Below are 23920 nucleotides of genomic sequence, written 5' to 3' on the forward strand. Positions count from 1 at the left end.
CCTGGTCATGCCACATTTGATTGTTATTTGATTGATTGTATATTGCGGTGTTATTTAGATATGATTTAAATATAATTAAAATATTTAGGACCCAGTCCTGTAAGTGGCTCTCCCATTGGTGGAACTGAGGGTACCCGATGCCAAGCTGGAGGTGCTCAGCACCATATTGCAAAAAGCATTTAATACAGGCCAAACACATCTCTGTTTCCACCTTTTATTTGTTCTGTTTTGGCAAAAAGACTTCTCTGCCATTGAATTTTACCTACCCACAATGGATAAAATCACAACAACAAAATCAAATATGTTCCAGCCATTGGTGAAGTAGTAGTGTCTTAGAGCCAACATTTTGATGCTGCACTCTGCTGTGAAGATGGCAACAAAGAGCATGTTGATTTTATGAAGGATGTTCACTTTGTCTAGACTCTGGTCATCCGTTTCCACCATCATGGTGACCATGTTAAGGCAGATGAGAATCATGATGGAGACATCAAAGGCTTGTTTTGAGACTATGTCAAAGATAAAACCTTGGTATTTGTTCTGAAACAAAGGAAAGGATCATTAGTGTTAGTTATGAGACTCAGATCATATAAAATGATGATATCATTCCCTCCCCTTGCAATTGGAATCCCGAAGAAAATATGTCACAGTTTCCACATGGAACGTTGTAAGTGTAAAGGGGGTGATGGATTGGTTGGATTTTCATGCTCATTCAATCCTAAGGCTCTTTGCTGAGTCTACCAACACTCATGCCAATAGTAGTGGTAGCTTTTATGAATGGTAACCTGTTTATTACAAATTGGGACTGTGATCCCCAGTTCATTTAATACAGGCCACAATAGCTAACGGTGTTACACCATTCATTCATTTGTCCCCAAATCATCATTGTAGTGCAGCGGCGATTATAAGACACACAATTCACTACCCTTTCAAACAATGGCTGAATCAAACAAATTATATGACAAAAGGGGCATTTTTTTCAGGGGATTGTATTCACTCAATGAAAGACATTCACTGAATATACATATTTCAATTGGAATAACATAGATATTCTCACCAGTGGCCTTGGGATGGGTTTTTGGGGTTTTTTGGAGCCCAGTTTTTTCATTGCATTGTAATACTTTTTCTGTTCCTCTGTCATAAAGATGTCTTGCCCACCTAAGTATAGAGAGATAAAGCTATTACTTTTGTTGAACGTTAAGTATTATTGCAATTTAAACTAAGTTTGAGGTATTGGGAGTCTCCATCCTTTTCTGTTTTCTTCCTTTTAACACCTAATCAGTGCCTAATGGGGTGTAGTACTGTAAGTAGTAATCCACATTAAGGCAGAAGGCAGGAGTTAGTGGGCAGCAAGGATGAGTAGTGATTCAGGACTAGACTGTGACATTTTGGTGTTGGTACATGGGTGAGGGAGGATTCTAGGAGCTTCCTCCCTCCTTCGCTTTGTGCATAAAAGGCTAATCACAATCACATTTCTCAGGGGAATGTAAGGACAGCTCCATCCCTGGGTGCACACATTGCCCCAAAGATGGAAGGGGAGGACAGGCTGCAACATTCTAAAGGATGGTGACCACTTGAACACACCATCCCTTGCACACGGGGGACTTTGGGAAGGCACATGTCCCTGAGGCACAATTAATCCCTGAGGTCCCTCTGGGCTGGTGCTGTTAACACTGCTTCCTGATTAGTGTGAGCACAATCTAACTCCCAGTGTTTACAGAGCACTTGCTCTGCATAGAGCTAATGGGCTGCAGCAACTGTAAATTTGTAATGTAATGCAAGATGGTTCCTAAGGATGTTCTGCTGAGATTCTAGACTGGCTGTGCTGCTGCTCTAAATCCATTCCTCGTGCCCCTCCACACAGCAGTCACAAGGGGCTGCACAGCATGTACAGTGTACTTATCTTTTTCTTTTGTTGGTTAAAATTGTCAATAATGACGCCTATGAAGAGATTCAATGTGAAGAAAGACCCGAAGATGATGAAAATCACAAAGTAGAGGTACATGTATAAATTACATTCCCATTCAGGTTGCTCCTCACACTGTAAATATAAAAGGCAAATGTAAAAAGAAGAGGGAGAAAAACTGTACCATTACCACACACATCAAAAGATTAAAAACAAACTCACTCAATAACACAGAAAATATTATAAAAGTTAAGTACCCATTCAGTGTTTAAGCATTCAGTGCTTGCCATTAAAAGGTCACCATTGGTATCACAAATACCACAATCATTTCAGTTACACTTTATAATACTGTCACTATGATCACAATGTCATTACATTGTATTTTCAGTCTAAATACAGAGTGTAATTCATGTAGTTAATCTTTGGTTAGAAGATTTTGTATTGGGTGCATGTATTAAAAAGTGCAACTTCAGAATATATCCACTGTAATGCATTAAATATGAAATAAAAAGGGGGAACAAATAAATCGATCTTCTGGCTATACTCCTGCTTATATGAACTAGTGGTAATCATGGATATTAATAGAATAACTGTTAGGAGAGAAACTGATTTGACATAACAACAGCAATTTTGTGCACTTAGCCACCATAAGCTGGAAGCGAGGGCACCACAGAGTCAGGAAAAATCTGGCCATGGCTTAGGCAAATAGAACAAAAACATCTACACAATTGCAGTGTTACTAACTAAGATAGATAAAGTGAAAGGACAGATTCATGCAAATGGGGATGGGGGAGGATGGGGAATGTGAATGGCTGACCTTGGTTTGGGCGGGCCTGCATTTGTAAGTTTCTTGCTGAAGTTGCTTTGCTGATAAGTAAAATAATGAATTATTATTCGCTGTTGCTAGGGAGATTGCTAGCCTATTAGGGACCCTTATGAATTATGTGCTTGGTCAGGAGAAAACCTATAAAGAGTTTAGTTAGAGAGTGTACTTTGGAGAAGCCTGGAATAAGTTCCTTTGACTGGATTTCTATGAGCTTGGGAGTCTGACAACAAAACTCCAGCTGCAGAAGGCAGGCTGGCCACTGGAACCCTGTGGCTGTCCTCGACACCACCTCAGACTTTGGGTAACTATATTTGGGGTTTCAGAGTAACAGCCGTGTTAGTCTGTATTCGCAAAAAGAAAAGGAGTACTTGTGCACCTTAGAGACTAACCAATTTATTTGAGCATAAGCTTTCGTGAGCTATAGCTCACTTCATCGGATGCATAAAGTGGAAAATACAGTGAGGCTGTTTTTATACACACAGACCATGAAAAAAAAAGTGAGGATGTTTTTATACACACAGACCATGAAAAAATGGGTGTTTATCACTACAAAAGGTTTTCTCTCCCCCCACCCCACTCTCCTGCTGGTAATAGCTTATCTAAAGTGATCACTCTCCTTACAATGTGTATGATAATCAAGGTGGGCCATTTCCAGCACAAATCCAGGGTTTAATAAGAACGTCTGAGGAACAGTGGGGGGGGGAGGGGGGAAGGGGGAAGGAATAAACAAGGGGAAATAGGTTACTTTTTATAATGACTCAACCACTCCCAGTCTCTATTCAAGCCTAAGTTAATTGTATCCAATTTGCAAATTAATTCCAATTTAGCAGTCTCTCGTTGGAGTCTGTTTCTGAAGTTTTTCTGTTGTAATATCGCAACTTTCATGTCTGTAATTGCGTGACCAGAGAGATTGAAGTGTTCTCCGACTGGTTTATGAATGTTATAATTCTTGACATCTGATTTGTGTCCATTTATTCTTTTACGTAGAGACTGTCCAGTTTGACCAATGAACATGGCAAAGGGGCATTGCTGGCACATGATGGCATATATCACATTGGTAGATGTGCAGGTGAACGAGCCTCTGATAGTGTGGCTGATGTTATTAGGCCCTGTGATGGTGTCCCCTGAATAGATATGTGGGCACAGTTGGCAACGGGCTTTGTTACAAGGATAGGTTCCTGGGTTAGTGGTTCTGTTGTGTGGTATGTGGTTGCTGGTGAGTATTTGCTTCAGGTTGGGGGGCTGTCTGTAGGCAAGGACTGGCCTGTCTCCCAAGATTTGTGAGAGTGATGGGTCGTCCTTCAGGATAGGTTGTAGATCCTTGATAATGCGTTGGAGGGGTTTTAGTTGGGGGCTGAAGGTGACGGCTAGTGGCGTTCTGTTATTTTCTTTGTTAGGCCTGTCCTGTAGTAGGTGACTTCTGGGTACTCTTCTGGCTCTGTCAATCTGTTTCTTCACTTCAGCAGGTGGGTATTGTAGTTGTAAGAATGCTTGACAGAGATCTTGTAGGTGTTTGTCTCTGTCTGAGGGGTTGGAGCAAATGCGGTTGTATCGTAGAGCTTGGCTGTAGACAATGGATTCCAACACACCTCTGAACAACATACTAATCCACAGAGACCTCCCTACCAACACTACAAAAAGAAGGATTCTAGGTGGACTCCTCCTGAGGGTCGAGACAGCAGACTGGACTTCTACATAGAGTGCTTCCGCCGACGTGCACGGGCTGAAATTGTGGAAAAGCAGCATCACTTGCCCCACAACCTCAGCCGTGCAGAACACAATGCCATCTACAGCCTCAGAAACAACTCTGACATCATAATCAAAAAGGCTGACAAAGGAGGTGCTGTTGTCATCATGAATAGGTCGGAATATGAACAAGAGGCTGCTCGGCAGCTCTCCAACACCACTTTCTACAAACCATTACCCTCTGATCCCACTGAGGGTTACCGAAAGAAACTACAGCATTTGCTCAAGAAACTCCCTGAAAAAGCACAAGATCAAATCCGCACAGACACACCCCTGGAACCCCGACCTGGGATATTCTATCTACTACCCAAGATCCATAAACCTGGAAATCCTGGGCACCCCATCATCTCAGGCATTGGCACCCTGACAGCAGGATTGTCTGGCTATGTAGACTCCCTTCTCAGGCCCTACGCTACCAGCACTCCCAGCTACCTTCGAGACACCACTGACTTCCTGAGGAAACTACAATCCATTGGTGATCTTCCTGAAAACACCATCCTGGCCACTATGGATGCAGAAGCCCTCTACACCAACATTCCACACAAAGATGGACTACAAGCCGTCAGGAACACTATCCCCGATAATGTCACGGCTAATCTGGTGGCTGAACTTTGTGACTTTGTCCTCACCCATAACTATTTCACATTTGGGGACAATGTATACCTTCAAATCAGCGGCACTGCTATGGGTACCTGCATGGCCCCACAGTATGCCAACATTTTTATGGCTGACTTAGAACAACGCTTCTCAGCTCTCGTCCCCTAATGCCCATACTCCACTTGCGCTACATTGATGACATCTTCATCATCTGGACCCATGGAAAAGAAGCCCTTGAGGAATTCCACCATGATTTCAACAATTTCCATCCCACCATCAACCTCAGCCTGGACCAGTCCACACAAGAGATCCACTTCCTGGACACTACAGTGCTAATAAGTGATGGTCACATAAACACCACCCTATACTGGAAACCTACTGACCGCTATTCCTAGCTACATGCCTCCAGCTTTCACCCTGACCACACCACACGATCCATTGTCTACAGCCAAGCTCTACGATAGCTCACGAAAGCTTATGCTCAAATAAATTGGTTAGTCTCTAAGGTGCCAAAAGTACTCCTTATATTTGGGGGGCTTCTAGACTATTGCTAGTTTTGATGTGTGCTTTGTACTCAGTAAAAACAAGGACTTTTGAATGAAAGCACTCTTGTGTGTACCCCACTGACTTATTTCCTGACACTACCTGGAAAACAAAGATTAGTTACCATAGCTTTGGGTTCAGATAACCCCAGGTAACGTTACCACAGTGTAATTACATTTTAATTGCAATGTAATTGCAGTGTTCAGTCACTTTAGTATAAACTACAGTATAGTTAGAGTCCATCTATTTTAAACAATACACCTTATTTCTTTTACTAAGAATAGAAAATCATTGTGAAAGCTGTTTGCTATCTGTTGGTAAATGTTAATTTCTTTATGGTGACCACTCCATATGGATCATTCTAATCACAACTTCCACTTAATACAACACATCTTGCAACAAAAAAATAAGATCTATGGAAAATCTAAAGATCCATTCATCTTTGTGAGTCTCAGGTTTGTAGTCACCTTTATATTGACCTTTCTGTCTGGCTTAAAAAGATTGGAAAACTGAATCCTAAGGCAGTACGACGTGTAACGTAAATCGACATAGCACCATTATGTCAATTTATGCCAGCCGTGGATCTGCTCCCTCCAAATCTCAGTTTCCTGCTGCAGGACAGGAGGTCAGTTCACTGTCACCTGGAAGTTATTTGTGTCCTGAGTTGGGCCCAGGTTTTAATATTTTTAAAATATTCTTGTACTCTAAATAGTTACATTTCCAAAGTGATCCATAATATAAAGCCCACTACACAAATGATGGCACACATCCTAGACCCATTTCAGTCACTCTACATTTCACTAGCACATTAGACAAAATTCTGCCCTAAGTTAAACTTGGTGCAGCCCCAAAGAAGTCAAGTGAGTTGCACACAGGTAGTTTTGCTGTTAACCAGCCAGAATGGTGCAAAATTCAACTAAACAGGAAAGAAGGATGCAAGAAGAAAGCATTTAATTTGAGTGACTTACCCCTCGTGAATCTACTGCTGCATACATAATGTCCATCCAACCTTTAAATGTTGCCTAGGAAAAAACAACAACACATACTTAGGAAAATCATAAGCCGACCAAATGGTTACATTACTGCTTTGTGTTTTTCTAGAAAATATTATGGTAAACATATTCATCATTGTTAATTAATTGCTTTTTCTTTAAAGCAACATATACCCATTAATTTTTTTTCACATAGGTACTTAAGATCACACTGAGGTCGTTTTCCCTTCTGGGTTTTCTTATTCATGCAATTTTTTTTCTTTTCTTTCTTGAAATTTTTAGTGGTAAAATAATGGCTTTTAATGGAGATTTAAAAAAACAAACAAACAAACATGGCAATTAAATCTCCAGAATTCAGAATGGCTTCTTTCTGCAGGTCAGAAATGGAAGTAAATGGGAAATATCAATGTGTCACTGCAGAATGAAAATATGCCTGGTAGATTTCAGGAAAAAACAAAACATGGCCTTGTTTCTTGCACCTGGCTGAGCTACATTCAGTTCAGACCTGAGGAAGTGGGAGGGAAGGGAGCATTATTCTGTCTTTGCGGCTCCCTGATTCAGAGGCTAGCAAGGGATCTGTTCTGATAGCTGGGAACTGCTGGATCAGAGACCCTATGACCATGTCCCTTTCTCCTCGCTACACCCCCTATAACCCAGACCCAGAGGGGATAAGATCTGCCACATTGCAGGAGGACTAGGGCCTGCTATGAGGTTACAAACATGACCTTTTCAACCATCATCTCAAGTTGCTTTAGCATTAAAAAAGATTCTGAAGACTTAGGGCCCAACTACAGACCCCTTATTCATGTTGGTGAGCACGGACTTCTGTGTGCATTCACAGTGAAGCTCCAATTCTGCTCTCATGGAGTAAATCAGGGGTAACATTGTAAAAATCAACAGAGTCACATTGTAGCACAAGTAAGAGGAAAATCAGGCTCCCAGGGTCTGTTCAGCTTTGAGGAGAGTCATCAAAAGCTGTGAATGTGCAGGTGCATATCAAGCTCAGCAGACAGAATAATGGGAAAGTTTTAAAGAACGTGCTCCTATTTTACACAGTGGATCAGGATTACATTTCATTTAAAAAAGAAAGATAAGGTTTGTGTAAAGAACATAGAATAGTCTAGAGATAAGCCATTACAGAGGTTTCACTGCTGATTATGGCTCTATAGGGGGATTTTTTTTGCACTGAAACTTGAATAAAAGAACATTTCTAAAAAACAAAAAATGTGTTTTACCATTGATTTTTGTCCCCCCTGTGCTATTAATAAGGTTATTTTTTTTAATAGGGACTTCCTTCCTTGCTTTGCACCTCACACTTGTTGACACACCAGGGAAGTTACAAGGCCTGGTTCTCATTTACCTTACTGCTCTGGCATTACAAAGAGGCCTTAAAGTGGGTGTGAATGTAATTTAAGGCCCTTTAAAGCTGCCAGTGCAGAGTAAAAGGGTCTTGGTGTAGCCCCTCAGAATGAAAATGTGGCCCACAATCCTATTTTTAGAACATCAAAATCTACTGCCATGTTACTAAACTGACACAACATTGGGCCTATTCTGGCCTAAATTATGCTGGTTTTACACCAGTGTAATTCCACTGAACCTGATTCTCATTTTACTTATACCAGTGTAAAGTGGGAGCAAATCAATGGATTTACACTGCTTTTAAAATTTGTGTGAGGGAAGAATCAGCCACATTTACTTCCACAGAGTCACCCCAACTTACAACAGTGTACTGAGAGCAAGAGTGCAGGACAGCAGAACCATTTCCAACATATTTTAATATCTTCAGGACACTTGGGTTGAATTTTTATTTATCTAAGCACATAATTCCAGATAATGCTAATTGGAATTTTGTGCATGATTCCCAATGGGAATTCAGCCCTTTGTGTTCAGCCAGGTATATCCAAAGTGCTTTTTCAAAAACTCCATTATATACTCTATTATTAAATTAAATCTTTAAGGTAATGCATTCTATTCTTGCTTTTAAATTCTGCTTAACCACCAGAAAATTCATAGAGAGGTCAACACTATTTATTTTTAATGAATATATATATAAAACTGTATTTATAATGTTGTACCTGTTCTCACCCACTGGATAAAACAGATTAACCCCTGAAAATCAGCACCTTTTGGAAAATCTATATAACTGTTCAGAGACTCAGAGAAGAGTTGAGAGGGCAGGTGATGTGATCAGTGGTTTCATTGAAACAAATGGTTATTTAACCCTGTCATGTTGATCCCTCTCAGCTGCTCTAACGGTTTCTTTTTTGCTGCTCTTTTTCTAATCCTGTGAAAGGCTTTTCAGTCTTCTTATTGTCACTTTCCACTTACAGTTCAATCTGCTTTTCAGAGAGACTGGGATTGGAGGAAATAAGAGGTCACACTCTGTCAATGACAGCAGAAAAGGCATGCTTACAAATGAATATGATTTTAACTTGCACTGTTCTTCCAATCTTTTATCTTCCTTAGGCATTTTATCCCTGGTATTTATGGTAAATGGGCTAGATTCCAGCCAGTGTGAGAGTGTAACATTTAGCATACAACATGGTTGTACTTAGTGACAGTGGCTGGTGAAATGATCTGATGAAGATAAAATATTATGGGAATGCAGGACTGTGATTTTATATTTTACCAAATGGTCTACAAGTGAGATAATTAAAAATCCTATTGGGCTTCTGGAAGACTTCCTTAGACACTTCATCTGCAAAGAGGAACAGATATCAGGAATGAAAGAAACATAACACTGGGAAAGGAAATTATTTATCTGGAATTAGTAGCCACTTACATACTGAATAAAGAAATGACAAAAATCTTCCTGGGAGTGTTTGTGATATTATCCTGCCTGGAAGCTATCCAGAGAAACATCATTTTCAACTGAAATTGTCATGTGATGAGATTATCTGTGGATAAACTCATCTTGGGACATGATTACATTTTGTTATTAGATTATTGGTTAGACACCATGCAGTAAATTAGAATAGGGAGAGGATAGGTGGACTGTGTCTAAATGGCCCTCAGAATATTTGTCAGGCAACCAAAAGGCAAATATCTTAAAATAAAACAAACACTTTAAATTTGGCACTGGGAGGAAATGGAGGAAATCTTTAAATGGAGGAAATCCAAGATAGCTGCCACAAAGGACTCCAATGGCTGTTTTTGAAGGCAGAAGAAGTTTCATTTTTATATTTTCAACATGCCTCTTTGAACATTGCTCTTGCTTAAAGAAGCATTTTAAAACTAAAACAAATCATTCAACACCACATCAGGGTTAACTCCTCATAGGGACACATTTAAGATGGCACTAACTAGCAAGAACAAGTTTCTTCTTCTGTTGTGCTAACTCTGTTCTAAGCCATTTTCACTGTTGCATGTCTCTAGTCCATTTTATTTTATAACTAATATTAATTTAATGTTATGATCATTTGCTGTGGAGGGCACTAAAGAATAATGTAAACATCAAGGTCCAATAAAGCCACACACGCCTTTCATGGCATGTAGCTTTTTTACCTGAAAAGAGATTATAAAACAGTTTTGCCAAAAGAGGCCTCCAATCTAGATCCCTCTACCAGGGAATAATGTTTTGTGAATAAGTGAACAGATCACTAATTAGCTGCTCTACATATTTCTGTAATGGGAACATTTCTGAAAGAGGCTGCAGAAGCTGTCTGAGCTACACTTGGATAATCTAAACTAGCTAACTAGTAACAAAGCTTAATAAAGTTTGAGACCCACTTAGATAGCCTTTGAGATGAAATGGCCTGGCCTCTGATTCTCTCTGCAAAGGCAACAAACAAACGATGTAGGCAAGACTTTGGATGACTATGATCTATCTAGATAGAACAACAGGGCCCTGCGGATATCTAAAAAGTGGAGTCTCTTGCCTCCCTTGGCTGGAGTTTTGTTTAGGGAAAAGCACTGGTAGGGGACTCATGGTTTAGATGGAAGTCAGAAACAACCTGGGGAAGAAATTTTGGATAGGGCCTAAGAGGGGAACAGTGCATGGAGGGCCACCATGAGTGCTTGCAGCTCCCCAATCCTACAGACTGAAGTGACAGTCATTAAGAAGGCTGTTTTCATGGAGTGATGGTGCAATAAGCATAATGCCAGAGGCTCAGAGGAAGGACCTGTTCATCCAAATAGAACTACATAGAGATCCCGGAAGTGAGGGAGTTCCTGCACCAGTGGGAATATGTGTGTTAGCCCTTTGAAGAATCTAGTCATTACATGATGTGAAACTCATGTGTGGTCCTATGTAGTGGGATGTTGTGCTGATGTAGCTCCCAGATACACCATTACAGAACTGATAGAAAGTCCTGATCTTTTTAATGACATTAAGTAATCCAGAATATTAGGAATGTTCGATTCTGTTGGAGACATATGTGGAGCTCTGCCCAAAGGGAGCCTTTTCTACTTTTCTGCTTCCTTTCTACTCCGTATACGAATGTTTTGGGTGTCTCTAGAACAAGCTCTCTCCACAGATGCCAACCAGCCAGCATTCAGACTGTGATATGTAGAGAGGCTGGGTTTGGATGTAAGATACTCCCATTGTCCAGAGAGACCAGGTATGGACTCAGTGGCAAAGTTGCAGGATAATAAATGGAAAGTCTCATGAAATCCAGGTGGGCCAAGCTGGTGCTATCAGGATCATTATAGCAGACTCTTGTTTGAACTTCCTTAGGACTCTCAGTAAGAAAGGGATCAGTGGATGTACACACATGAGATTTGGGGTTCAAGGAATGCGGAATTTGTGTAAGAGAGATCCTGGACTCAGGCGTCCCCTGGAGCAGAAGGTAGGGCACTTTCTGTTTATTTTTGTGGCAAATGGGTCCATGGATGGGTGACCCTGCCTGTGAAAAGCTCTCCAAATTATGAGTCCATTATTGCCCACTTCTGTTCATTTGTAAATTTCCTGCTTAGGTGATCTGCTACAGTGTTCTGTAGTCCTGGTAGGTGCACGGCTGTAAGGGTGATCTGGTGGTGGATACACCAATTCCACAACTAGATTGCTTCCAAACATAAAGGGGGTGATCATGCTCCTCCTGACCTGTTCACATGGAACATCGCTGTGGTGTTCTCTGTCAAACGAATCGTTCAGAGTTCTAAGACATTAATGTGAAAACAAGTCTCCTCTCGGGACCACAAACCCTGAGGCTGATATTGATTTAGATGTGCTCTCCAGCCGAAGCTGGAAGCATTAGTCTCTATTGTCTTTGATGGTCATATTGGAGAAAAAAGGAACACTGTTGCATACCTGAATGGGATTCTTCATCATTAATCTCTAGTGACTTTAGGACATGTGGAGGAATATGGACTGGAATATCTATATGATGCTTGCTCAGAAGGTGATAGATTTCAGCCACCCTTGCATAAAATGAAGGTAAAGTCTGGCATACAGAGTTATGAATGTGCACAAGGCCATGTAACCTAATAATTTCAGACACATTCTTACTGTTATCTGAGGCTGTTTTGGCAACTGACTTGTTGAGATCTTCCATGGCTTCAAATCTGGCTGAGGTAAGTATGCTCTCACTGTCGTGGAGTGCAGAAGAGCTGCCATCAACTCTATTTTCTGGGTGGGCACTACAGATGACTTCTAGTTCATTGATCTTGAGTCCCAAAGCGGAAAAGAGCTGTACGATGTGATGAACATAGTCTGTTATCTGTTGAGGTGAGCTCCCTCAAACAAACCAGTCATCAAGGGTAAACTTGTATTCTTTGCCATCTTAAATAAGATGCTATTATTTCAAGGCATTTTGAGAAAACCCTGGGGGTGGTTGATAATCCAAGGATCTTGTATTAGAAATATAAAGTCCCTATTATAACTCATTATTTCCTGTGTCCTAGGTAACGTGAAATATGTAAATACATGTCCTGGAGCTTGAGAGCTGCAAATCAGTCCTGCGGATCTAGGGATGGGATTATTGACGGCAAAGGTTACTATTCTGAACTTGATTTGACAAATGAAGATCCAGAATAGGATCTTGGAGATTAAAAAAATAATGGGAACAAAGCCTTTTCATTCTGTATTGAAGCGGTCCACTTTTTATTGCTCTCAGAGCCTCTACCTCCTGTTGCATTAGTCTTTCATGAGAGGGGTCATTGAAAAGGGACAGGAAGGATGGATGAGGAGTAGAGAGAGCTTGAAACTGGATTGAATATCCAACCTGGAGGTCTTCCTGGATCTAGCAGTCCTAGGTGATACTGGTCCAGGCACCTTGAAAATAAAGAACAGTCCCCAAATGGGATAGGTCATGGGTACAGACCCTTTAGGTTTGGTTCTGTGCAGCTCTCGACTCACTAAACCATCAAACTGGCAGTCTCAAGGTAGGAACTGGTCTCACCTGTGTTGATGAAGAAGCAGTGTAATCTTCTGTGTAATCTTTGTTTCTTCCAAGGCGTTCTGATGGCCTGTGATAGGGAGGATACAATGGGGAAGAAGTCTACTTAGGACAGGGATGTGTAACTTGCTTCCTTCTGGGTTGTCGTGTGTATACATCCAGGGATCTAAGAGTAGCTTGGGAGACCTTTAAAGGGTGTAATGCATCATCTGTCTTGCGGCTGAGAAGGTCACAACTCTCAAAAGGGAAATTCTTTATAGCAGTCTATGTTTCCCTGAAGATCGTAACCATGACGCCCATTTCGTCATCACTGCTGTCGCCATTGTCCTTGCTGTACTGTGTGATGCATCAATTGCTGCCTGTAAGGAGGTCCAAGCTCTTAACTGACCCTCTGCAATTAAGAATCTTAAATCCTCCCTTGAATCCTGTGGTAAGTTGTCTGTGAGGTCTGACACCTTATGCCAAACGGTCTCTGGTTGGTGATTAAATTGTTCTGAGCCAGCCTTGGAACCAACAGAGGTGTGATTGGTCATAAAGGTGCAAGCTGCCACATGACCCAGGGGCTGTAGATAGTTCCTTACTGAGGTTCTAAGGACTCCCTTGAATGGTTCTGACTAGATTTGACAAAGTTATGAATCTCTCCCTAGAAAGGTAGGTCCTGGCTGTCAATGAATCCAAGTATGCCCCTATGAACTATATTCTCTGTGCATGGATTAATGTGGATTTTCTAACATTGAGCTGAAGACCCAGTTCTTGGAAAAGGGAAAGGGCTGTCTGAGTGGATGACAGTACTGCTTCATAAGACTAACACTTGAGCAGCCAGTCGTTGAGGTACAGGAAGACTAAAATTGTCTCCCAAAGAAGGTAAGCAGACACTACTGCGAGGACCTTTGAGAATACCCTTGGAGTTGAGAAGAGGTGGAAGGAATGTATTCATTATTGAAAATTTTTCTAGTCGACTGTAAGGCTTAGGTATTTTCTGTGAGATGGGTGTATTGCCATATGAAATCTCAAATCAGTCTCCACCCAAAAATAGAACCCCTTTCCTTTATGAAGAGCTGGAACTGGCTCTTTCACTTCTAAATTAAGGAAAGAATCTATTTTTTGTTTCAGTAGAAGCTTGTGAGAGGAATTCCTAAAGAGCGATGGGGAAGGCAGGTGCAAGGAGGGGAGGAAGAGACGTAAAGTGGATGAAGTAGCCTGATGTTATGACATCTATGATCACTTGTCTGTAGTGACCCATCTCCTAGCATGTTGGAAATGGGAAAGGGAAGAAGTGAGCAAAGGCTTGCAGCTGCTGAACCAGAGGTGTGAGAGGATTCAAACACTTGATCGACCCATCAAAACTGTTGTTTCAATGATTACTGGGTACTTGCAGAAGAAGGATGAGAAGCTCTCTTTATTTGGGACTTATGTCTCTTCCTGGGGGTTTGGTAGATCTGTGAAACTCAGAGAACTGAGCAGGATGAGAAATCTAGGCAGTTTTTGACCTATTCAATTTTCTTTCTTTTGTAGGAGTTACACATACCTGGAGATCTTAACATGACCCTGGAGACTTTTAGTGTGTGAAGAGATTCATCTGTTGTTTCTGAGAACAACTTTCAAACATCAAAGGGGAGATTCAGACCTCATGGGCACTCCAGGAGTTAAAGCCACGACACCCTGTGCATAACTAGTGCCATAAAAATGGACCTGGCAGTGGTGTCTGCATCATCCAAGGACACTTGAAAAGACATCCTGACTAATAACTGGCCACTCCGTGATGATGCCTGAAATTGTTTTCTCTGTTCCCGTGGAAGATGATCAATAAGGGCCATAAATTTATTATAGTTTGTGAAATTGTATTTAGCCATGACTGCTTGATAGTTTGTGATCCAAAATTGCAGGGTCACAGATGAATAGGACTTCTGTCCGAAGAGGCTTAAGCACTTTTGGTCATTGTCATGCAGGGCAGACTTGTAGTAGTGTTGCTTACCCTGCTCGTTCACTGCATCCACCACCAGAGAATGACATGCGGCAGGAGTGGTGGTGTGGAGAATAAAAGGTAATGGGTGTTTGCCAAACAATCTTTGCTGGGTCCAAGAGCACCTAATTAATGAATTATACAAATCTTGTGGGTGTTGCTGATTGTAAAATGTCAAATAATTTGTGTTGCGAATCCTTGGCATCTTTGAGTGGTATTTGAAGAGCGTTGGCTACCTGCTTTATAAGGTCTCGAAATTGCTGGAAATCATTGGCGATGGATGGTGGTTGAGGTGTAATGACCTCATCTGGAGATAATAAAGAGATAGGAGTTTGAGAGGTGTCTTCTTTATCTTCCTGTTCCTGAAATGTCTCCTCATGTTGGGATCTCAGTTGGCAAGAAGGGGAATGAATATCTCTAGCTCCCCCATTTGTCTGAGCTGGTGGTTTGGCAAATTGCTGTTGGTACGCAGCCCAGGGACCCCCAATATAGCCACTGGGGGAGTCCATAAAGGAGAGGGGATGGCATCCATGGTTGGTCCCATCACATGGTGACATGCATGAGGATCTTCCCTAAACATTTCAAAGACTCAGTTCCTGTGTGGGTGCATAGGAGAACCCTGCACTGAGATGGAAGAGACTGAATAGAGGTCTCCCTCTTCCTCTTCAATATTCTCCAACTGGGGGGTACTAACAGAACAAGGTGGAAAGTCTGGAAGTACTGGAGAGTGACGGTAGTCTGGAGATCAGGGGCTTGGTACTGAGAGGTCTTCAGTACCCATGAAAAGTGGAGATTTTGGTTCATCCGCCACTGATAAGTCTTTTGAGTATCTAAATTCCTGTGGTACTGAGTGGAGGATTGGTACCGATGTGGTGGTGTGCTTGACAACAGAAGGAGATGATACTCTTAGAGCATACCGAAGTAGGCACTGATAGTGTCTGATGCTTCAGTTTGCACAGTTCCCAGGGTCCTGACTGGGGAGGTACCAAAAATGGAGGTGTGCACAATGGTATTGGTGTGGAGGAGTGCTTATCCTTACCCTCTTTGTCCCTTGTAGACAGTATCAGGATTTTGTCAGAGCCGTGTTTCTCCTTGGATCTCCGAGAGTCCTTCACCTCGACGGTACCAAGCCGAGAGGTTGAGGCTTCTGATACCATGCACTTAGCAGGGGACTGAGCAGACTCCTTAGGGGAGGGAGTCAAAGCTCCTCTTCTTGGGAGCCTTCACTGAAACCTCAAGAATCTTCCCTTTCTTATGGGAAGATATGTGCTGAGGTCAAAGGAGCGCTGGATCTGCCTAGAGACAGATTTCTGGGGTGGGGGCAGGAGGAGTTTCTCCTGACCTGACTCTGAAGTGGGTCAAAGGGAGAGCTCCATCAGCAGCAGCCTCAACTTGATCTCCTGGTATTTCCTTCTCCTTCCTGGATTTAAGGGCCAGGCAGATATTACACTTCTGGGAGATGTGTGACTCTTCCAGACAGCAAACACACTTAGAGTGGCTGTTGCTAACCAGAATAGCTTCCTGACAGGAGAGGAAACATTTGAATCCTGGAGAGCCAGGCATGCCCTGCCAGAGATTAAGGCTCCCTGAAGGAAGAGAGAGGAACAAAGTTAATCCTCACACTACTTATCTACTAACAACTATTGTATCTAATACTAAATAGTAATAAACTATAAACAAGAATTGAGCCATGGCATGCTCAAAGCCGATATGCTAGGGCTCTGTCTCAGGCTGAAGTAGTTGAGAAGGAAATGAGGGTGGTTTACAGCACAGTCCTTTACAGCCTTGGTGTGTGGCATGAGGATGTATAGGATGCATATGCAGCCCAAAGGATGCTGCTAGTGGAAAATCTCCGATCAAAGGCTCAAGAGGTGCATACGCACTTGAAGCGGAGCATCCATAGGGACACGACTTGAAGAAGAACTAGATGAAGCTTGGATATGATCACTCCAGAGTATATCTGGATGCTAGGATATCAAGGAGGGTTCAAACTTTTTCACCGTGTTGACTGCATTTTAATAGAGATTGTCTCATATAGATACCTTGTCTCCCATTTTGTATCCCACTTTGGATCACTTCCTCTCCCATTCATACAACTACAGGTAGGGTTTACATGAAAAAGTATTATTCGGAAGGCATGAAAGGCAGGATTCTCAGCTGGTATGAAAGGGCCAAGCTCCACTGACTTCAGTGGAGTTTCTCCGATTTACAGCAGGTGAGGATCTGGGCCTTCATGGTATTTAGCTATTTTTAAGTAAATTTAGCAGCAGGAAGAGAGGAGGAGGAGGAGCCAGCATCATATGAGCAGCCAGATCTCTACAGCATGTCCTCTGCAGACCGCCAGTGGTCGCTGGATGACAACTTTGGGATTTCTTTACTAGGTGGTCAGAGGATTTTAGTAAATGACTTTGAGCTGAATTCCTAGTATTAACTACACTAACATCATCTGAGTTACTTCCAATTGACAGAGGTGTACATGAGAGGAGAATCAGGCCCTTTTCACTTAAGGTCTAACTGGAACACTGGTGATCCAGCACAGGTTCAGTAAAGCCAATAAACTGTATCCTGGCACATATGCCTTCACACAGTGCTACTTTCATTGTAGGAACTCTGACTCAATTTTGCTCTGGATTAGTCTCTAAGGTGCCACAAGTACTCCTTTTCTTTTTTCTTTTTACAAACAGGAGGAAGAAGAACAAAATGGTTTCAAATCCACCCTTGGGTTTTGAGCACCCCCAGGATAACTCTAAAAGAGTGATGCATGGAGTATACCCCTGGAAACTCCTAATCTGAGCCTAAAACCAGAAACAACAATAAATATTTATCAGATGGATTCATCAGCAAAAGTATAAATCATTTACACCATCAAATTGCATATGTTTGGCAGTCTAGGTAAAAGGAAAAGTGTAGTTGTTAACTTGGAGTCAGATCCTAGGGGTGCTGATTTTAGTAAGCGCTGACGACACTCAGCACCTCATATGACTCGACCACTGGATATCTACCTAACAAGAACAAGTGTTTTTGATAATACTTACCACCTGTAGAAGAGCCAGGTAACCAGCACCAACGTTATCAAAGTTGACTTTAACTTTTGTCCAGTAAAAATTGCCCGTCACATTATAGATTATGCACTCGCTCATGTTATTAATAACTTTAGAGTCTAAAGGCATATCTCCTGCTGTCTTGTTAATGCATTTTCCAAACTTTCCTGCAAACAGGTTCACTCCCATGATGCTAAAAATGAGCCAGAAAATGAGGCAGACGAGCAGAACGTTCATGATGGAAGGGATGGCGCCTAACAGGGCATTCACAACCACCTTAAATAAGTGAAATAAAAGAAAAACATACAATTACTGCAGGCCCTCACATGAACACATCCCTAAGTAGCTGTTTTGTACACTAAAGTAACTGGGCCAATCCTCAGCTGATGTAAACTGGATTAAAACTAGCTGAAGATCTGGCCCACTATTTTGAAAAATTTAAGAACACTTTAGACTCTTCTTTTTTGTATCTTAAAAAATAATCTATTAGTATTTCACCCATGCAACCAATTGTTGTTCATAACAGGGCAAATTAGCAGTACCACTGAGGAGTCTCCCTGCTTCATATTGGACCCTATGTTTAATGATGTGTTAAGCGTATAATCGGAGGTCAGCGGGGCACAGTAAATATTCTCACAATGGTTAAGGGACCAGGAGAGAGGAAGAGAGGCTTTCTTCTAAGCAGCAAAGTATCTAAACACCTTTCTGAACTCAGGCCCCTTCACAATACCTGAAATTTTAACCCTAACTATGAAGGGTATTGATTATCTGAGTAGTAATTGATCCAGTGGTGTCTCATCTGTCAAAGATACCATTGATTGGAAGCCACTATTACTGTGAGAAAGCAGAGTCATTGAAATTCTTGGAGCAGGGCAGCTATGCAGGATATCTGACCGCCAAAATGGAGGATCTACTGTTACAATTTAATCCCTTCCCTTATTACTCTTATCTCTACAGTGCGTAGCATTAAAACAGCCAACACACCCTGATTTAATATATATCTGACTCACATTATCCCACTCGATACTGTACCAAAGTCTGTATAATTCTGTTTTCTGCAGAGACCCATCAGCTCCAGGCAGGATTAGTGTGCAAACCCATGTATACAACCACACATACAAATATTGTATAGGAAAGGACCCAGTCACTTAAAGTACTTATAAACAATTGGCATAGGAACAAAAGTCAATGCTTGCAATATGGATCTGAACCAATGCAAATAGGATATACAATATGCATTCTATAGTCACCACAAAAATTCAGCAATATCAACATGCATTCCAAAATATAAGGCTAATATAACAATCACCTTATATATATATATGTTATTCAGCATTCTAAACCACCATCCAAAATGTAAAAGCCTTTGATGCATGCTAAGCATACCACAAAAGACATTTTCCAGAGAAAAATCTTTGTCACAAAATGTATTCTTTCACACTATATTAATGGCTTGTACAGTTTTTACATATCCACAGCTACTCTAGGTGCTCCCACTAATTTGCAGGACCAATGCAAAGTAAACTGGCAAACTTTCTACAGATTCCAGACTTTACTATATGAATTTGTCTCCTTGTTTATTTCATGCTTTCAAGATTAGAATCTGATATGCAGACACTAAGCCTTTCCCCTTCTCAGTTTATATTTCTGAAATTGAGACAAAGTGATATCGATCTGCAAAAATGAAATTTTATTCAATTGTGAATCTGGCTATGGAAAATGTCAGTTCTTGTTTTCTATCATATTAGTGCCCAATTTTCTGACAAGCCAATAATATCAAATTCATTTCACCATTACCTTTGTGTTTCTGGAAAGGATAAAAGAGCACAGTAAAATGATTTTACACATTTAGAGCAGGCAGTTTATTCTGGTACATTGAAGAATGCACAATTACTAGGGTTATCAAGCAATTAAAAAATTAATCGTGATTAATCGCACTGTTAATAATAGAAAACCAGTTATTTAAATATTTTTGGATGTTTTCTACATTTTCAAATATATTGATTTCAATTACAACACAGAATATAAAGTGTGCAGTGCTCACTTGATGTTTATTTTTGATTACAAGTATTTGCACTGTAAAAAAACAAAAGTAGCAGCATTTTTCAATTCACCTACAAGTACTGTAGTGCAATCTCTTTATCATGAAAGTTGAACTTATGTAGAATGTAGAATTATGTACATAAAACTGCATTCAAAAATAGAACAATGTAAAATTTTAGAGCCTGCAAGTCCACTCAGTCCTACTTCTTGTTCAGCCAATTGCTCAGACAAACAAGTTTGTTTACATTTTCAGGCGATAATGCTGCCCACTTCTTGTTTACAATGTCACCTGAAAGTGAGAACAGGCGTTCTCATGGCACTGTTGTAGCTGGCATTGCAAGATATTTACGTGCCAGATGTGCTAAAGATTCATATGTCCCTTCATGCTTCAACCACTATTTCAGGGGACATGCATCCATGCTGATGACAGGCTCTACTCAATAACAGTCCAAAGCAGTGCAGACCGACGCATGTTCACTTTCATTATCTGAGTCAAGAGACTACCAGCAGAAGGTTGATTTTCTTTTTTGGTGGTTCAGGTTCTGTAGTTTTTGCATAGGAGGGTTGCTCTTTTAAGACTTCTGAAAGCATGCTCCACACCTCGTCCCTCTCAGATTTTGGAAGGCACTTCAGATTCTTAAACCTTGGGTCAAGTGCTGTAGCTATTTTTAGAAATCTCACATTGGTACCTTCTCTGAGTTTTGTCAAATCTGCTGTGAAAGGGTTCTTAAAATGAACAACATGTGCTGGATCATCATCCGAGACTGCTATAATATGAAATATGTGGCAGAATGCGGGTAAAACAAAGCGGGGGACATACAATTCTCCCCCAAGGAGTTCAGTCACAAATTTAATTAACACATTTTTTAACGAGCATCATCAGCATGGAAGCATGTCCTCTGGAATGGTGGCTGAAGCATGAAGGGGCATACGAATGTTTAGCATATCTGGCACATAAATACCTTGCAATGCTGTCTACAGAAGTGCCATGCAAATGTCTGTTCTCACTTTCTGGTGACATTGTAAATAAGAAGGGGGCAGCATTATCTCCTGTAAATGTAAACAAACTTGTCTGTCTTAGCGATTGGCTGAACAAGAAGTAGGACTGAGAGGACTTAGGCTCTGAAGTTTTACATTGTTTTGTTTTTGAGTGCAGTTATGTAACAAAAAAAAATCTACATTTGTAAGTTGCACTTTCACAATAGATTGCACTATAGTACTTGTTTGAGGTGAACTGAAAAATACTATTTCTTTTGTTTATCATTTTTACAGTGCAAATATTTGTAATCAAAAATAATATACACTTTGATTTCAATTGCAATGCAGAATACATTTTCTATATATGAAAATGTAGAAAAACATCCAAAATATTTAATACTTTTCAATTGGTAGTTTATTAACAGTGCGATTAAAATTGTGATTAATCGCGATTAATTTTTTTAATCATGATTAATTTTTTGAGTTAATTGCATGAGTTAACTGCGATTAATTGACAGCCTTAACAATTACATAAGTCTTTCAAGTCCTGGAACTATATTTTGCACATTTCTGAAAGGAGCAAATTTTTTGCAAGACTGACTGTGTACCTATTTTTGCCATATGCAGACTTTTTACAAATACTGTCCCTTTTGCTAATATTATCTTTCACTTTTAGATTTAGTGCATTCTTAACTTTATAGTTTTAACCCAACCTTTATTTTGTAAGCCAAGATGCAAAATAATTTACAAAGTAAATGATCATTGGAATACTGCCCAAATGGATATCTTAATAATTTTCATTTGCTCTTTAGTGTGATGTTTTTGTTCAATGTCCAACCATGCTGGCCCCAAACTACTGCAACTATACTATGTGTGACAGAGAGGAAAACATTACGGCTGTTAGAGATAGAGCGATTACAGTGCAAATGATCATGCATAGGAACAGAACACAATCATGCAAGTTAGACAATACAAATGATGGTCACGCATGCATTCTCCTTTTTTCCTTGTGCTGAATTATGTTCCGTGGCTTATAGATAACACAATATGACACAAGACTTGAAGCAAATCATGAAACACCTCTTTGAATGAATTATTAATGAAGGGCCTAATTCTCCTCTGACTTATACTGATTTTACACCAACATAATGCCACTTGTTTAAAAGGAGCTGCTCCTAATTTACATCAGTGCAAGTGACAGCTGATTAAGGACCTGAATATGTAAACAGACAAAACTATTAAGAATTTATGTTAAAGTTGAGACGCAAACATTGCAAAACTAAGGACCAAATTTCTGTTATGTCTAGAAATAATGTATACAGTAAAGTCATCTATAAGAGATGGTTTTATAACACTGCATTCCCATTAATATCTTATTGGCCATGCCTGAAACCTCCTTCCCCATAATTTCTGTTGGGGGTAGCCTTTTGCCACCCAATGCCCTACTTGGCATCTGAAGGCCCTCTAAATCAGGGGTTCTCAAACTTCATTGCATGGCAACCCCTTTCTGACAATAAAAATTACTATACAACCTCAGGAGGGGGAACCAAAGCCTGAGCCCACTCAAGCCCCACTGCTCCAGGTGGGGAGAGAAGGGGGCCAAGGCTGAAGCCCAAGGGATTCAGCCCCAGGCAGGGGTGGCCTGTGACCTGAGTCCCAACACAGAGGGCTGAAACCCTCAGGCTTCGGCTTGTGGAGCTCGGGCTTTGGCTTCAGCCCTGGGCCACAGCAAGTCTAAGCCAGCCCTGGTGACCCCACTAAAATGGGGTCCCGACCCACTTTGGGGTCCCAACCCACAGTTTGAGAACCACTGCTCTAAATCTTCAACGTTTCCTTTCACCGATTCAGATGGGCAGATCCTCAGTTTGCGTAAATTGTCATAGCTCCACTGACTTCATGGACAATTACACCAGCTGATGATCTGCCCAATGGATTTTAAGGCTTGAAAGGACCATTGTGAACATTTAGTCTGATCTTCTGTATAGTACTGGCCATAGAAAAGGTCACCCAGTAATTCCGACATCAAGCCCATACCTTTTGGTTGATCTAGAGTCATATCTTTTAGCAAGACATCCAATCTCAATTTAAAGATTTCAAGCGATGGAGAAGCCACCACACTGTTAGGTAAATTGTCCAAAGTTTAATTATTCTCAGTGTTAGAAATGTGTGCCTTATTTCTAGTCTGAATTTGCAGAGTTTGAGCTTCTATCCACTGAAGCTCATTATGCCTTTGTCTGCTAGGTTAATAGCCCTCTACTATTAGAACTCTTCTCCCCGCGTCAGTACTTATAGACTGTGATCAAGTCACCTTTTAGCCTTCTTCTGGATAAGCTAAGTAGATTGAACTTCTTAAATCCCTCCCTGTAAAGCAGGTTTTTCAGACCTTGAATCATTCTTGTAGTTCTTTTCCAACCCTTGCCAATTTTTCAATGTCCCTTTTTAAATGTGGATGCCAGAATGTCAGTATTTAAGTAATGGCCTCACGTATGCTGTATTAAGAGGTAATATCACTTCCCTACTCCTACTTGATATTCCCTTGCTTATCTTCAGAGAATCACATTAGCTCTGTTAGCAATCACATCACACGGGAAGCTCATGTTCGGTGGATTATTCATTATGACCCCTAAGCCCTTCTCAACCACTGTTTTCCAGGATAGAATTCCCCATATTACAAGTGTGCCCTATTTTCTTTGTTCCTAGATGTATGCAGTATTTGGCTGTATTAAAATGAATGTTATTCAAGTGAGCCCAGTTTCCCATTTGATCGCTCTGTTATAATTAATCTATCCTTAACATTATTTACCACTACATTAATTTTTGTACCATAAGTAAGCTTTACCAGCAATGATTTTATATTTTCTTCCAGGTTATTGATAATGATATTGAATAGATTTGGGTCAAGAACCAATCCCTGAGACCACACTAGAAACATTGCATCACTGGATAACAATTG

At 40.8% G+C, this 23920-nt stretch overlaps 1 protein-coding gene across 1 annotated transcript in view; it reads right to left on the reverse strand.

The window, feature by feature from the left end:
- SCN5A (sodium voltage-gated channel alpha subunit 5) overlaps positions 1–23920 on the reverse strand; it is a 319838-nt gene that overhangs the window by 5910 nt on the left and 290008 nt on the right. The window contains exons 24-28 of the mRNA XM_074946329.1: positions 17941–18222; positions 6584–6637; positions 1901–2038; positions 1055–1159; positions 267–537 (exon numbers count right to left, since the gene is read on the reverse strand). Of these exons, the coding sequence (XP_074802430.1) occupies positions 267–537; positions 1055–1159; positions 1901–2038; positions 6584–6637; positions 17941–18222 (850 nt within the window). The remainder of the gene's footprint in view (positions 1–266; positions 538–1054; positions 1160–1900; positions 2039–6583; positions 6638–17940; positions 18223–23920) is intronic.

The sequence above is a fragment of the Natator depressus genome, chromosome 2 (assembly GCF_965152275.1).
Source record: "Natator depressus isolate rNatDep1 chromosome 2, rNatDep2.hap1, whole genome shotgun sequence".
Classification (NCBI taxonomy): domain Eukaryota; kingdom Metazoa; phylum Chordata; order Testudines; family Cheloniidae; genus Natator; species Natator depressus.